We start from the raw sequence: 13,795 nt of genomic DNA on the forward strand, positions 1-13,795 counted from the left end.
TGTAGAGAGCAACGTGACAAACAGGAAGTGGCTTTAGATCTAGAGAGAGCCGGGTTTGGAATTGAGATCTGCCAGTGCTGGCTGCGTGGTTCAGGGAGGTCCCCCAACTTCTCCATCTGTCAGAAGGAATGACGACCCTCCCTCCTTGCACGGACATTGGAATGACTAGGTTGCTGGTGTAGAACTGCTGCGGCGGCTGCTGCTAAGTCGCTGCAGTCGTGTCCAACTCTGTGCGACCCCATAGACGGCAGCCCACCAGGCTCCCCCGTCCCTGGGATTCTCCAGGCAAGAACACTGGAGTGGGGTGCCATTTCCTTCTCCACTGCTAGCACTGTGCAAACACGGAAGAGAAGGCTGCTGTAGTCACGGGAGGAGCAGCCCCTCTCTTGCTGCCCACAGTGCGCAGGCCGCGAGCCTCCTCTGCCCGCCCAGCAGTGAATGCCCAAGCACACAACCGCTCACTTTCTGTGTGTTCCCTGTCTGCTCAGTCACTTCAGGGACGTCAGACCCTTGGCAACCCCCTGGACGGTAGCCGGCCAGGCTCCTCTGTCCATGAGATTTCTCAGACAAGATGACTGGAGTAGGTTGTCATTTCCTCCTCCAGGGGATCTTCGCTACCTAGGGATCGAACCCACGTCTCCTGCCTTGCAGGCGGATTCACTACCACTGAGCCACCAGGGAGGCCCGCTCTCAGTGAGTGACTGAGAACGATGAGGAGATAGTTGTAGTGGAAGCATTCATACCAAGTTATAAATGATGGATGGGTGTAGCCTTCCAAGAAAATTGCAATTCTCTGAGATTTTTTTCATTCAAGTGAACATTTGGTTGTAAAAGGAGGTGTCTGGGAGAGGCACGTGGATTGTGAGTCAGAAGCTTCAGTATAAACCTGGCCCTGCTGAGGTGTGCGGGGCCAGCTGCCGCCGGGCACAGTTCTGACCACAGCAGACTGTGAGGTGAGTCCTGGCCTGGCACGCGCCCAAAAGCTCTGCGCGTGAAGCCGCTGACGGTCGGCGGTTGAGGGGTGTTTCCAGTCTCGCTGCTGTCCGTAACGTGGAGCCCGTCATCCTAAAGGCAGGGCTGGCCTGGGCCTCACTTGGACCTTGGGCTTCCTCGAGCTCCATTAGACTGAATACGAAGCCTGTGTTGCCCTACCAGGAGGGCCACAGTCCAATCAGCGGGCCTGGGGAGGTCAGTGAAAGACAAGAAAGGGTTTTTGGTGTGTGATCTGGGTAGCCACGGGGCTTTGGTCCTTAAGGAAAGGTGGATTGTGATTCAGAGAGAAAAGCTTTCATTTAACAATGACTTGCTTTTGAGCTAAAAAAGTTGACTGAGAAAAAGCTGTACTCATTTGGTATATCAAAAATTCATATTGCACTCAGTAGCTTTGAGCAAATGGTCTTCATTTGTAAAGAAAAAACCAAACCAGGGACTTACTTCTCTGCTGGTCCAGTGGCTAAGACTCTGCACTCCTAATGCAAAGGGCCCGGGGTTCTATTCCTGGTTGGGGAATTAGATCCTACATGCTCCGACTAAAACCCAGTGAAGCCAAATAAAATGTAAGAAGAACAAGAAAAAAACAGAAGAAATTAAAAAATCCCATAATTGTGGGATAAATGAGTCAGAGCCCTTTGGTCACCTGTAAGACCAAGATCTCACACAGGCTGGCCATGAAGCTGTTTCTGTAGTTACATGGAATGAACTGTGCAGAACTATTCGTACAAAACTTCAGTTTTATGTGATTATTTTTCAATGGGTCAATCAAGCTGGAACATTTTTGCCCGTATCTAATATATTAATATATGGGACTTCTGGCTGTTACAGCTGACGTTGCTAAACCATACTATCTTCCTCCATAAACAGTCCTACACACTCATCTGTCTTGCTCTTCAGGTTAACTTACTCCATTCATTCAGTGCCTACAAACGTATCGTGGTTTTAGAAACCGGAAATAGGTGGATTTAGCAGCAAAGCAGCCTGATTACAATCATGACAGCTGGATGCACCCCAGAATCAATGTCTGAGTTATCAACATAAGAAATGCAGAACGCCCCAAAGAAAGCATAGTCATTATTTCTACTGTTAATGACTTCACTTAGCATTTGACAGATATTTACTGAGCATTAGCACAAAAAATTGATACTAAGAAAGAAATAGGTGCCAAACTGAATCTAAAGTTAAGACCTTGTGAAGAAACGTTTAGTAAATTGACTCTGTCTATAATTGATGTGTGTTTGAAGAGCTTTTTCAAAAGCTTTTTTTTTTAATTCTAGGCTTAAAACCAGACTGCTTTTATATTATAGGAAAAATGTACATGTCTGAAATAAAAACAGGGTACATATGATAGCCTGATAAAATATTTAATCTTGTTTAAAATTTCTTTTGTCTTTCTGCATTTTTGTAGACTGTCATAAAGGAAAACAGCTGACTGGAGACCTAGATGTCTTGCTTAGCAAGGGCATCCCTTGGATGTCTTCCTGTTCTCAGACGCAGGCATTCTATGTGTCTGGATGTAACAGAGACTTTGTAGTGTCATCATCTGTGTACATCTTTCATCTGTTCATATTATCTGTGCAACGTCTTCCTTTCTTGAACTCGTCAGAGTTTTTAATGAAATTGGTTGGAAATGTAACTAATACCATATTTTAAATCTCTTTTTCTTGCTTTACCAAACTTCTGAACAACTTTAGATTCTCAAGATTCATCGTGATTCAGGAGACAATTCTCAGACAGGTGAGAATACTGCAATTTCACTCTTACACGGTCGGGTGGGATTTGTGGGCTCAAGTCTATGAATCGGTCTGAAGAAGCCTGGATTGACAGTTTCACCACCCTAGAAACTTGAATTACTGATACCTCAGTGCTGATAATGAAAGGTTTGAGAGCCAGGTTAAAAGCAGGATCCCTTAAAAGGCTTTGAATCTTCATTCATGGCAAGGTTTTCCCCTGAATGCCTTCCCCATCCTGGCTTCTTTTGCTGCCTGGAAACCGTGGAGAGCAGATAAACTCAAAACAGAGCGTGGCCTGGAGGTCCAGAGAGTACACTGTTGTCACACCACAGTCAGGCTCCCCTTCTCTGCAGCAGTCAGTGAAACGTGAATAGGCCCTCCTGGGACTCAGGGGCGGCAAGTCACCATTTCAACTGCCCACACCCGCACGTCATACCTTGAGCAAGACTCACTGACTCCTGGTTTCCTCTCCCATGAAACGAGGGGGCTGAACTAATGACCTCTACATCAGAAAGGTCTGGAATTCTTTAATCATTAGAGGGAAAAATCAGTCTGCCACCAACAATGTACAGCTCTCATTCCTGTACAGACAGCACCTTCTCCCCACTGCTGGGGGCTTCCCAGCCGCTTAGGCATACTTATGTAGTATGTAGTGGGCCCTGGCCTACTTCAGTTCAGTTCAGTTTGGTTGCTCAGTCGTGTCCGACTCTTTGCCACCCCATGAATCGCAGCATGTCAGGCCTCCCTGTCCATCACAAACTCCCGGAGTTCACTCAGACTCACATCCATTGAGTCCGTGATGCCATCCAGCCATCTCATCCTCTGTCATCCCCTTCTCCTCCTGCCCCCAATCCCTCCCAGCATCAGAGTCTTTTCCAATGAGTCAACTCTTCGCATGAGGTGGCCAAAGTACTAGAGTTTCAGCTTTAGCATCATTCCTTCCAAAGAACACCCAGGACTGATCTTTAGAATGGACTGGTTGGATCTCCGTGCAGTCCAAGGGACTCTCAAGAGTCTTCTCCAACACCACAGTTCAAAAGCATTAATTCTTCGGCGCTCAGCTTTCTTCACAGTCCAACTCTCACATCCATACATGACCACTGGAAAAACCATAGCCTCAACTAGACGGACCTTTGTTGGCCAAGTAATGTCTCTGCTTTTGAATATGCTATCTAGGTTGGTCATAACTTTCCTTCCAAGGAGTGAGCATCTTTTAATTTCATGGCTGCAGTCACCATCTGCAGTGATTTTGGCGCCCCCAAAAATTAAGTCTGACACCGTTTCCCCATCTATTTCCCATGAAGTGATGGGACCGGATGCCATGATCTTAGTTTTCTGAATGTTGAGCTTTAAGCCAACTTTTTCACTCTCCTCTTTCACTTTCATCAAGAGGCTTTTTAGTTCCTCTTCACTTTCTGCCATTCCTTTCCTCCGTTCTGGAGTGGACCGTGTTTTCACCTACTCGGCAAGATTTCATCTGATCTGACCTTCAGTTTCTTCATTTGTCAAATGAATTAACTGTTTGTTATCTTTCTCCTCTTCCCTCCACACTTTGTTTCTTTCACAGATGGTTTAGTTTATTTCCTTAACCTAGTGAGAGTATTGTTTTAACTAACCTACCAGCTAAAAACTATTACAAGCATTTTCATGTCCTTTATGGTGCCCAGTATTGCCTTGCATATAATAGACACTCAACAAATACAGAACACTGATAAACTGGAACCATCCCATCTTGGAAGGCAGAAGTTCTGCCACTTATTAGCTCTTTGACCTCTAGCTACCCACACAATTTCTCCAAGTTTAAATTTCCTCATCAGTAAAATGGAGATTGTACTTTGTAGCTTACAGAACCGTTGTAATGATTATATAATTACGATCGTTAAATAAATAATAAAGCACAATGTCTGATGCATAGTAGGTGCTCAGTATATGGTAGCTGGTTTTTTTTTTTTTAATTGATGACACTGTATCCTTTTTTGCCATTGAGTATGGCTGTTTGAATCTCTCATCCTTCGTTTCTCTGTCTTTTTAAATTCAAATTCCACAAAATCTGTTGATTGAAGGACTAAATGAATTCTTTGATTTAAATGGCCTTTATTGAAGAAATAATTTCTGCAAACCCTTGATCTTTTCTGTTGTTAAAGATTTTCTTTAATTTTAGCTGAAATGAAGTCTGAAAGAATAAGCATTTCCCATCTTTGAATAATTCTAATGAATGATTTAGAATTCAGCCAGCCACCCTGGGCTGTATATAGTCTCTCTAGTTTAGCTTTATTTGGAAACTGCACTTTGAGGAACTCTTGTGCTCTTTAATCCTGAATTTAATCTTAAATATTTAATAAGTCGGCTTTAATTTGTTATCTGATAAACAAATGTTATGGGTGTATATGATTATTAAGCTCCAGAATAGGCTCAAAACCAGTGTCTTGCAAATGACCATCAGTTTCTCAGGTTTGAAAGATGCAATATGATCCTAACAATATCACTTGAAGTACTGCCTACTCTAGATACCTTTTAAAGAAATATTGAAGCTCAAATCCAAGGCCAGGATCTGAAAGAAAAATACACAAAGGGATAGTAAAATATTTCAAGTTAGGTGATGTAAGGCAAGATCCTAAGGCGTTGTTGTTCAGATTAACTTTGTAATACTTCTGCCCTCCACTCTGGGCATCCCATGTAGCGCTAGAGGTAAAGAACCCACCTGCCAGTGCAGGAGACACAAGAGACCTGGGTTCAATCCCTGAGTCGGGAAGATCCCCTGGAGGAGGGCAGGGCAACTCACTCCAGTATTCTTGCCTGGAGAATCCCATGGACAGAGGAGTCTGGTGGGCTGTGGTCTATAGGATCACAAAGAGTCGGACACGACTGAAGTGACTTAGCACACATGCACCTTCCACTTTAAGCTATATAAATATAATTCAGATTTAGTTACTACTGATTTAAACTTTTAAAACTCGAATCAGATTTTTTGAAGTGCTATCTATAGTTGCTGATTTAAACTGCTTAAAATTGAATCAGATATTTAAGAACATTAAATAGTTAAAAAGGTGACCTAGAGACTTATCGAAGACATATTACAAAGTGATAACAAGTAGTAAAATAATATTGTAATATGATCCCATGTGTGCTTGAAAAGAAGTTATACATGCAGATGAACAGATGTGATTCATAATAACGGACATGAGCTGTATACTTACTACGTAGCAGGCACTGGCTGTCCCAAGAGCTATGTATGAGTTAACTCGTTTACATCTCACAATAATCTGTGAATGAAATGCTATAATCATCCCCGTTTTGTGGATACCGAGACACAGAAGGAACATTCCCAAGGTTACACTGCTTTCAGATGGCGCAGTGGAGATTGGGATTTCAGAAGGAACATCCCCAAGGTTACATGGCTTTTAGACGGCATAGTGGAGATTGGAATTTCAGCAGTTCGGCTCTGGAACTGGTTCTGTTAATTACTGTGTTCTCTTGTACTTTTTTGGTGTCACTAGACAATTCTGTAAAAATCACTGCATCTCTTTTCTCTCTTGAAATATGGTCACTTATTGGTGTCTGAGAAAAGCATTTCCCCTGCTGAAGCCTGCACATTTGCGCAGTGAGGGAAAGCTCTGTGTTATGGTTAGGTTTTTCTCCTTGCTCATGGGTTACTCGTGCAAGCAGCAGGTGCCCTGAAAATGTATCTTTCTGAAGCCCCCCTCTGACATGTTCACCCTTTGGTCCTCCTTGGTAGCATCGGTAGCACTGTTTAATTAGATTTCACATTAATGTGACAGCACATTTTGAGTATTAAATTCAAAGTCTGCAAAGACACAGAGTTTTTAAAGTATTTTTTTTCCACCAGAAAACAGGGATGAAAGTGAAAGTTAAATGGTTGGAATTGTCGAGATTATAAAATTGCGTTTTCCTCTCTTCATTCCCGGGATCTGCATCATTTGATGAAAACATATTCTCAGGAGAACTTAGAAAACCGTCTAGAGGTCTGACTTTTCAGAGGGACCTAAGATTGGTCCACATTGATTTCTCAAATAAATTCAACTCTCTATGGATTTGACTAGCAGTTTATTTCCTCAGATATCCCCACAGAAGCCTTTCCCATCCTTTATCCTTCAAGTCAAAAAGAACTCCTCAAAATTCTCCCCACATTTTAATGTCTATTTTCAAGAAGATATTTATTAATGGAACTAAATAACCCTTAATAATAAGCTGCACTACAATGTAATATGGTGCCGCAAGAAAGGGGCATCTTTTTACAATTAATATTATTGATAATACTGTGTGTGCTGAGGATTTAAAGACATAGTGGTCCGCTATTTCTTAAAAAATATTTTTACAGTGCTTAAAAAGTAACCTTGTTTTCTTTGGAGAATGAGGGGAAAAAATGTGTGTAAACTTTGCTGTGAATAAGCTGTAAACTAATCACTCTCCATTACTAATCTGAAATCCTTAGAGTCTCATTCATTCAGATACAAGAACAGGAGGAAAGAGTCCGTTGATGTGAAATCAATATCATCTCGAGGCAGTGATGGTAAGAAGTTCATATTTCCTTGACTTTAAAGTGTAGGAAATGACATAGGAATATATTCAAGAATTCATCAGCATATAAACTAAATCCCAAAGAGTAGATTATGACTAAACTGGCTTTTTTTTCTTGTAGGCAGAAAAATTTTAGGCCTTTTTACTCTTTTTTACTTTTTATAGTCTGTGTCTTCCCTATGAAATGACGTTAGGCTTGTTCCTTCATGTCCTACTATGTGTTAGGACACATAACCGCTGGAGCAGCTCAGTCTCAATAGCTGAGTCCCTCTTAGCGGCTATCCTTCAGGTCACAGTGGGAAATGTGAGCATGAGGGAAGCAGCTGAACTAACACGGACCAAACAAATAAGACGGATAATTCGTTGAGAAAGATGGCTAAAGCACACAGCATGCAAGAGATTGGGACCAAAAATGAGATAACAAAAATGGACTGACGTTTTCCCCAGTGGGTTGCGGGTGTAGACAGATGGAGAGGATAATGGATGAGGGGATTTCAGCTGGACTAGCTCAGTTTTTATAGATGGGAGCCAGACCCACCATCAGTTCTTGGTGTTAAGACCCTGAAGACTCAGAATGAGGGGGCCTCATTCTCCTGCCTACCCGCACCCTAGTCACGGATCACACCTTCCCGCCTACACGGCAGTTATTTGGCTACATGATCTGTGGCTGAGGGCTGAAAGTGATGGACCTGCCCAAGTTGGGCTTTAGTGACTTAGGGAAAGTGAGTCCTGGGGCATCGTCAGGCTCTTGGGATGAAGTTTCCGGATCCCATCAACCCTCTCTGAAATCCCCCTGTGGGCCTGAGACTCATAAAACCTTCCTGTCATCAAAGTTCTAGGCCAGAGCAGCCTTTGCAGTCCCTGGCAAGTAGTGGCTGAGCTCTCAGCAGTTTAAGATTAAGAGATGGGTGAACTCATTGCTTTGTGGGGTGCAGTGGAGGACAGTAGTCCTGTGAGAATCAGGCCCCCGGTCCATGAAGGGTTCCTTTGCTGCACTGAAACCCAGCTGAGCCACCAGCAACAGGCTGAGCTTTCCTGACTTCTCTCCAGCACCGAGTCTGCAGAACCGTCGCTACCCATCCATGGCGCGGATCCACTCCATGACCATCGAGGCGCCCATCACGAAGGTGAGTGGCAGCTGCGGCCTCTGCTCTGCCAGGGCCGCCGAGCCCTCGCTGTGTTCTGGAGATAGACTGATGAATGGCATACTACCGATATCATGGAGTTTACAGGAAAGGAAACACATTAAACAAATAAACACATCCTAAATACACAGTAGAAATGGCAGTCGCTGTCATAAAGGGAAACAACAGGTGTCTATGAGGGAGAATTAGGTTAGGGCCCTGTTTGGGTTGGGTGAAAGGGATGGTCAAGGAGGGTCTCTGTAGAGGAAGTAACATTTGCAGTAAGACCTGAAGCATGCAAGAATGTTAGGAGAAGAGGATTCTAGCAGGCGCAGCAGGGGATGGGCACCGAGCTGGGAGGAGGGGACGGAGCAACAGAGGACGGGAAGGGAAGCAGTGTGACCGGACCCTGGAGAGCAGTGGGGAGTCACGGTGACAGCGATGTGCAGGGCTCAGTGCGTCCTGACCAGCTGAGCCAGAGGAAGTGTATGTTCCAGTTTATGTGCAGCAGAAACCACGGAAGAGTTTAAAGGAGGGAAGTGACGTGGCCTGATATGTTTATTGAAAAGAACCCCCAGCTGCCATGCAGAGGATGGGCTGCAGATGACAAGAGTGAAAGAGAAGAAGCCACTTATGGACCTATTCCAGAATTCTAAGCACGGAACGGTGTCAGCTGCACTAGAATTACAGCGGTCGAGGTGGAGAGAAATGAGAAGATCAAGAAATATTTGGGAGTAACTTCAGTTTCTCTTGTGATGAATTATACTGTCAGGTAGGGCGAGAATTGAGGGAAAGTGATATGTCAACCAGGGCCCCCCAGGTTTTGGTTTGAGCACAAGATTAATAGAAGGTTTTTTTTTCCCAGCAATGTAGAAACCGAAGGAGTGCAGCTCTTGTCTTTTTTTTTTCTTTTTTTTTTTAATGTTTACTTGCTTGCTTTGGGAAGAGGGGAGCAAGGTCATGACTTTAGTTTTTGACATGTAAATAAGATAATCCAGTAGATAGGTCAGGCAGGGAACTGAATATATAAATCTGAAGGTCAAAATGGAGTTCAGGGCTGGGGTGTAATTTTGAGAGTCCTCAGCATGCGGGTTGTATGTGTCCAGAGTCATGGAAAGGAAAGAGCTCATTTCTGAGAGAACTGTAGAGAGAGAGGGAGGCCCAGCATTAATCTCTAAGGGACTGCAGCCCGTAGCAGAGAGCTGGAGGAGACAGATCAGCAGAGGAGCCTGAGAAGATGTAGCTGCTGAAGTAAGAGAGACACCAGAGAGGGTGGCGAGAGAAGCTTGCCTCAGTACGACGAGGTGCTGCAGTGAAGACACCAGGCATTTTGAACAATAAGATGTGTTCTCATCTAATTTCTTTTAGATTCTGGGCTCATGAGTGGCTTTTGGGAAGCAGAACCCTAATGTCCTCAAATTTATTCTTTCTTTCTCTTCCCTTCCTTAGGTTATAAATATAATCAATGCAGCCCAAGAAAACAGTCCTGTCACAGTGGCAGAAGCCTTGGACAGAGTTTTAGAAATTTTACGAACTACAGAACTGTACTCCCCTCAGCTGGGTACCAAAGATGAAGATCCCCACACCAGTGATCTCGTGGGCGGGCTGATGACTGTGAGTGATGAGAAAGAACCGGAAATGCAGGGCAGATGACATTAAGGGTACTCCCGAGTACATGTGACCGATAGACTATTACTGGCAGGTGTAGAAATACCTGCTGTATGAGCTAACTAGAAGCAGTGGCAGGAACACAAATGAATAATTTGTCCTTCAGAATTCGTGTTACAGTAAGGAGTAAATGGACAGTTGATTGAAGGCTAGCTATCACAATGGGGCCCTTGTTAACTTCTTCCCCTTGACCTGGTACAGTTATCCTTGGGTTCCTCGGACCTCAGGCTCTTTATATAATGAAAGAGTTGGTACTTAGATGACAGCACTAGTTTCCAAACTCTTACCTGCAGAATCCTTTCTTTAAATAAAAGCTTGACATAGCATTCCCTTTATAATCAATAAAAACAGAGTGGGGCCGCTGTGGCTCAGTACAGGGAGGAGGGGAGAGGCCACCGTCTGTAACCACTAGAAGTGGCTGACTGCTAAGGACCTTGTCCTGGCCTATTGGCGTTGCGGTGATCTGTGTCTGTAATCATCATCTATCAGCAAGTGAAGAAAAATAAGAAAGTTCAAATTATTCATTTGTGCTTCTTATTGGAGACTGAAGCTGGAAGAATTCTTTGGGAGAACAAAGTCTGAGGCATTGAAGAGTTTTACTTTCAAGTTTTCTGTCCAGCCCTGCCAGCAGATGCTGAATGTTGCCTGGCTTTCTGGTCCATTGTCCTTGTTCTTACCAAAGGTCCCTGATGCCCCCGTGATTTGAGTAACCTCCTGTTCCTTTCAAGGCCCTGGGTTGGCCTTGGTCACCCATCCCAATGCAGTGTAGACTCTGTTTCTAAAGGACACACACACCACACCGGAACATTATTCAGCCAGTAAAAAAGAATGAAACAGTACCATCTGCAGCAGCATGGTTGGACCTACAGATGATCAAGCTAAGTGAAGTAACCCAGACAGAGAAAGACAAACATCACACGGTATCCCTTATATGTAAAATTTAAAATCATGATACAAAGGAACTTATTTATGAAATAGACTCACAGATACAGAAAACAAATTTATGGTCACCAAAGGGGAAAGGGGTGGTAGAGGAGATAAATCAGGAGATTAGGGTTAGCAGATACAAACTACTATATATAAAACAGATAAGCAACAAGAACTTACTGAATAGCTCAGGGAACTATAGTCAGTATCTTATAATAATCTATAATATAAAAGAAACTGAAAAAGAATACACACACACACACACACATATATATGTATAACCACTTTGCCATGCACCTGAAACTATCTCAACATTGAGGGTCAACAATACTTCCATTAAAAACACAAAGGAAGACTGGCAAGGGTCTGTGAGGAGGCTGGCCGCTGCAGAGCTGCTGCGGGGAGATTCTGGTTCCCAGAACAAGTGACCTGCTGTCCTTTCCCTGCTGCCAGACCACGGGCTTCCTCTCCAGGTCATGCAGTGAGGAACCAGTGCAAGCTCCCACCTATTCTTATGAAGCGTTAGGAAAGAGAAGAGACAAAGGCAAATTAGAAGCAGAAGGAAAACCTAAGAACCACGACAGAGGAGCCCCTTGCGATGCCCTCCCTGGAGGCGGGAGAGTTATGGCCGTCATGCCTCATCTGTTTATCTGGTTCTGAAAGTTTAAGCTCTTGGCCTGAAGACTCTTAAGTGTGACTTCAGGAGAGCCCTTCATTAACACTTTAAACCTTAGCACATACTTTTGCGGGATGACAAATAAGCACTTATAAATGACTTTTAAGCAAAGATCTAAATAATTAGGTACTCAGGTAGAAGGTCGAGGATAGGAACTGACTGAAGAACATCTGGGGACTAAAGTTCAAGAGCCTGCTAAATGGTGGGACATGGGCATTCTGTTCACTCCCCTGTGCTGCCCTTCCCAAGACCTCAAGTCCAGAAACTTCCTTTGAAGGCTAACAGCAAAGCTCATAAGATAGAAGTTATAACTGGAAAAAAGTTAATTTAGATGTTAGTCAAAAATTAACCCAACCTTTAAAAGCTTTGGGGCTTCCGCAGTGGCTCAGTAGTAAAGAATCCACTCAGCAGTATAGGAGATGTGGGTTTGATCCCTGGGTCAGGAAGATCCCCTGGAGGAGGGTATGACAACCTATTCCAGTATTCTTGTCTGGAGAATCCCATGGACAGAGGAGCCTGGTGGGCTACAGTCTACAGGGTCACAGAGTCAATACAGCTGAGCGACTGAGCACTCTAAAGGCTTTACGTTAAATCATACCCCAAATGTGGCCCATCGATTTGGCTCCCCAGGATGTAAGTCTAACAACACCAAAGTAACAGTCCCTAGGGCTTCCCTGGTAGCTCAGTTGGTAAAGAATCCGCCTCTGATTCCTGGGTTGGGAAGATCCCCTGGAGAGGGGATAGGCTATGCACTCCAGTATTCTTGGGCTTCCCTTGTGGCTCAGCTGGTAAAGAATCCGCCTGCAGTGTAGGAGACCTAGGTTCGATCCGCAGGTTGGGAAGATCCCCTGGAGAAGGGAACGGCTACCCACTCCAGCATTCTGGCCTGGGGATTTCCACGGACTGTGTAGTCCTTGGGGTCACAAAGACTTGGACACGACTGAGCGACTTTTACTCTCACTTTCATGAGGATGCCTGGGGTCCTTTCAAATTAACATGCACCCAAAACAAGATTACTTTTGTGATTTCATTGATGTAGCTTCAAAATGTCACAAAAGAAAGACGGCATGAGAACAGAGCCAGCTCACAGCTCAGGTGAGAGACTTGAATGCAGACAGAGCCACTTAATTCTCAGTTCTGCATCTCCTGCAGCTAAAGCCACGAAAAGGAGAGCATCCCCTGTTCTGTAGCTGTTGTTCTCATCCAATTTTGAGCTTCCACCTGGAGTTGCAGATTGACTGAGTTATTCAGGATTCAAATCCCTTTGGCTAATGAAAGAACTGAGAGAATAATGATAACGGCATAGAAAGCATGCTTCTCATAGCATCTGTCTTTATTCCAGGATGGCTTGAGAAGGCTGTCAGGAAACGAGTACGTGTTCACTAAGAGTAAGTTGTCCTCTCTCCACCTGTGGCTGGTAACCTGTCTCTGGCCTTCTGTCTCCTTCGGTGTTGTGATTATTGTTTGGGGAGGGTGTTCGTGATACTTCCTGTTGGTCTCATTGGAGTTTAAACATCTCTATGGTCTACATTTGAAACCAGGTCTCCTAGTATAAATTACTTCCCTGTGCACTGTCAGAGTAAGAGTCACAAATCTGTCCATGTTTAAACAGTTAATTCAGTTAAGCTGAATTATTTTTCTACTGGGGGATCTTGAAGCTCAGAAGTATAAGAGAACCCTGAGGTGAAAATCTTCCTGCCCCTGGAAGTTCAAGACTTACTTTCTAGCAGCACCCATGAAGATGACAGATGCTTATCAGTGCTCACGAGTCCCCAGTTACCCACCCTTCTTGCCCCATCTGTTTGCTCAGACGTACACCAGAGTCATAGTCACCTTGCGATGCCAGTAACCATCAATGATGTCCCCCCTTCCATCGCCCAATTACTTGATAATGAGGAAAGCTGGGAGTTCAACATCTTTGAACTGGAAGCTGTGACGCACAAAAGGTACGTGGCTTCTCCGGCTGCCGGCAGGGGAGGGTTGATGGACATGCTCTAGACTTTCACATCTAGAAACTGTGAGGGAGATGAGTCCTTGCCACAGGTGACCACCCAGGCTCTGCTTTTCATGCCATGCTGGAGGAGTTTCAATTATGCGAGAGGCCATGGTCCCTGGAGTGAGCTCTCTATGGAGCA

General features: G+C 44.3%; 1 protein-coding gene across 4 annotated transcripts in view; it reads left to right on the forward strand.

The window, feature by feature from the left end:
- The window catches only part of PDE8B (phosphodiesterase 8B), a 258,748-nt gene that overhangs the window by 227,781 nt on the left and 17,172 nt on the right, over positions 1–13,795 (forward strand). For all 4 annotated transcript variants that reach the window (XM_069595361.1, XM_069595360.1, XM_069595359.1 and 1 more), the window contains exons 11-16: positions 2,688–2,730; positions 7,180–7,257; positions 8,316–8,392; positions 9,839–10,003; positions 13,003–13,048; positions 13,471–13,606. In XM_069595361.1, the coding sequence (XP_069451462.1) occupies positions 2,688–2,730; positions 7,180–7,257; positions 8,316–8,392; positions 9,839–10,003; positions 13,003–13,048; positions 13,471–13,606 (545 nt within the window). The remainder of the gene's footprint in view (positions 1–2,687; positions 2,731–7,179; positions 7,258–8,315; positions 8,393–9,838; positions 10,004–13,002; positions 13,049–13,470; positions 13,607–13,795) is intronic.

This window comes from Ovis canadensis, chromosome 7 (assembly GCF_042477335.2).
Source record: "Ovis canadensis isolate MfBH-ARS-UI-01 breed Bighorn chromosome 7, ARS-UI_OviCan_v2, whole genome shotgun sequence".
Classification (NCBI taxonomy): domain Eukaryota; kingdom Metazoa; phylum Chordata; class Mammalia; order Artiodactyla; family Bovidae; genus Ovis; species Ovis canadensis.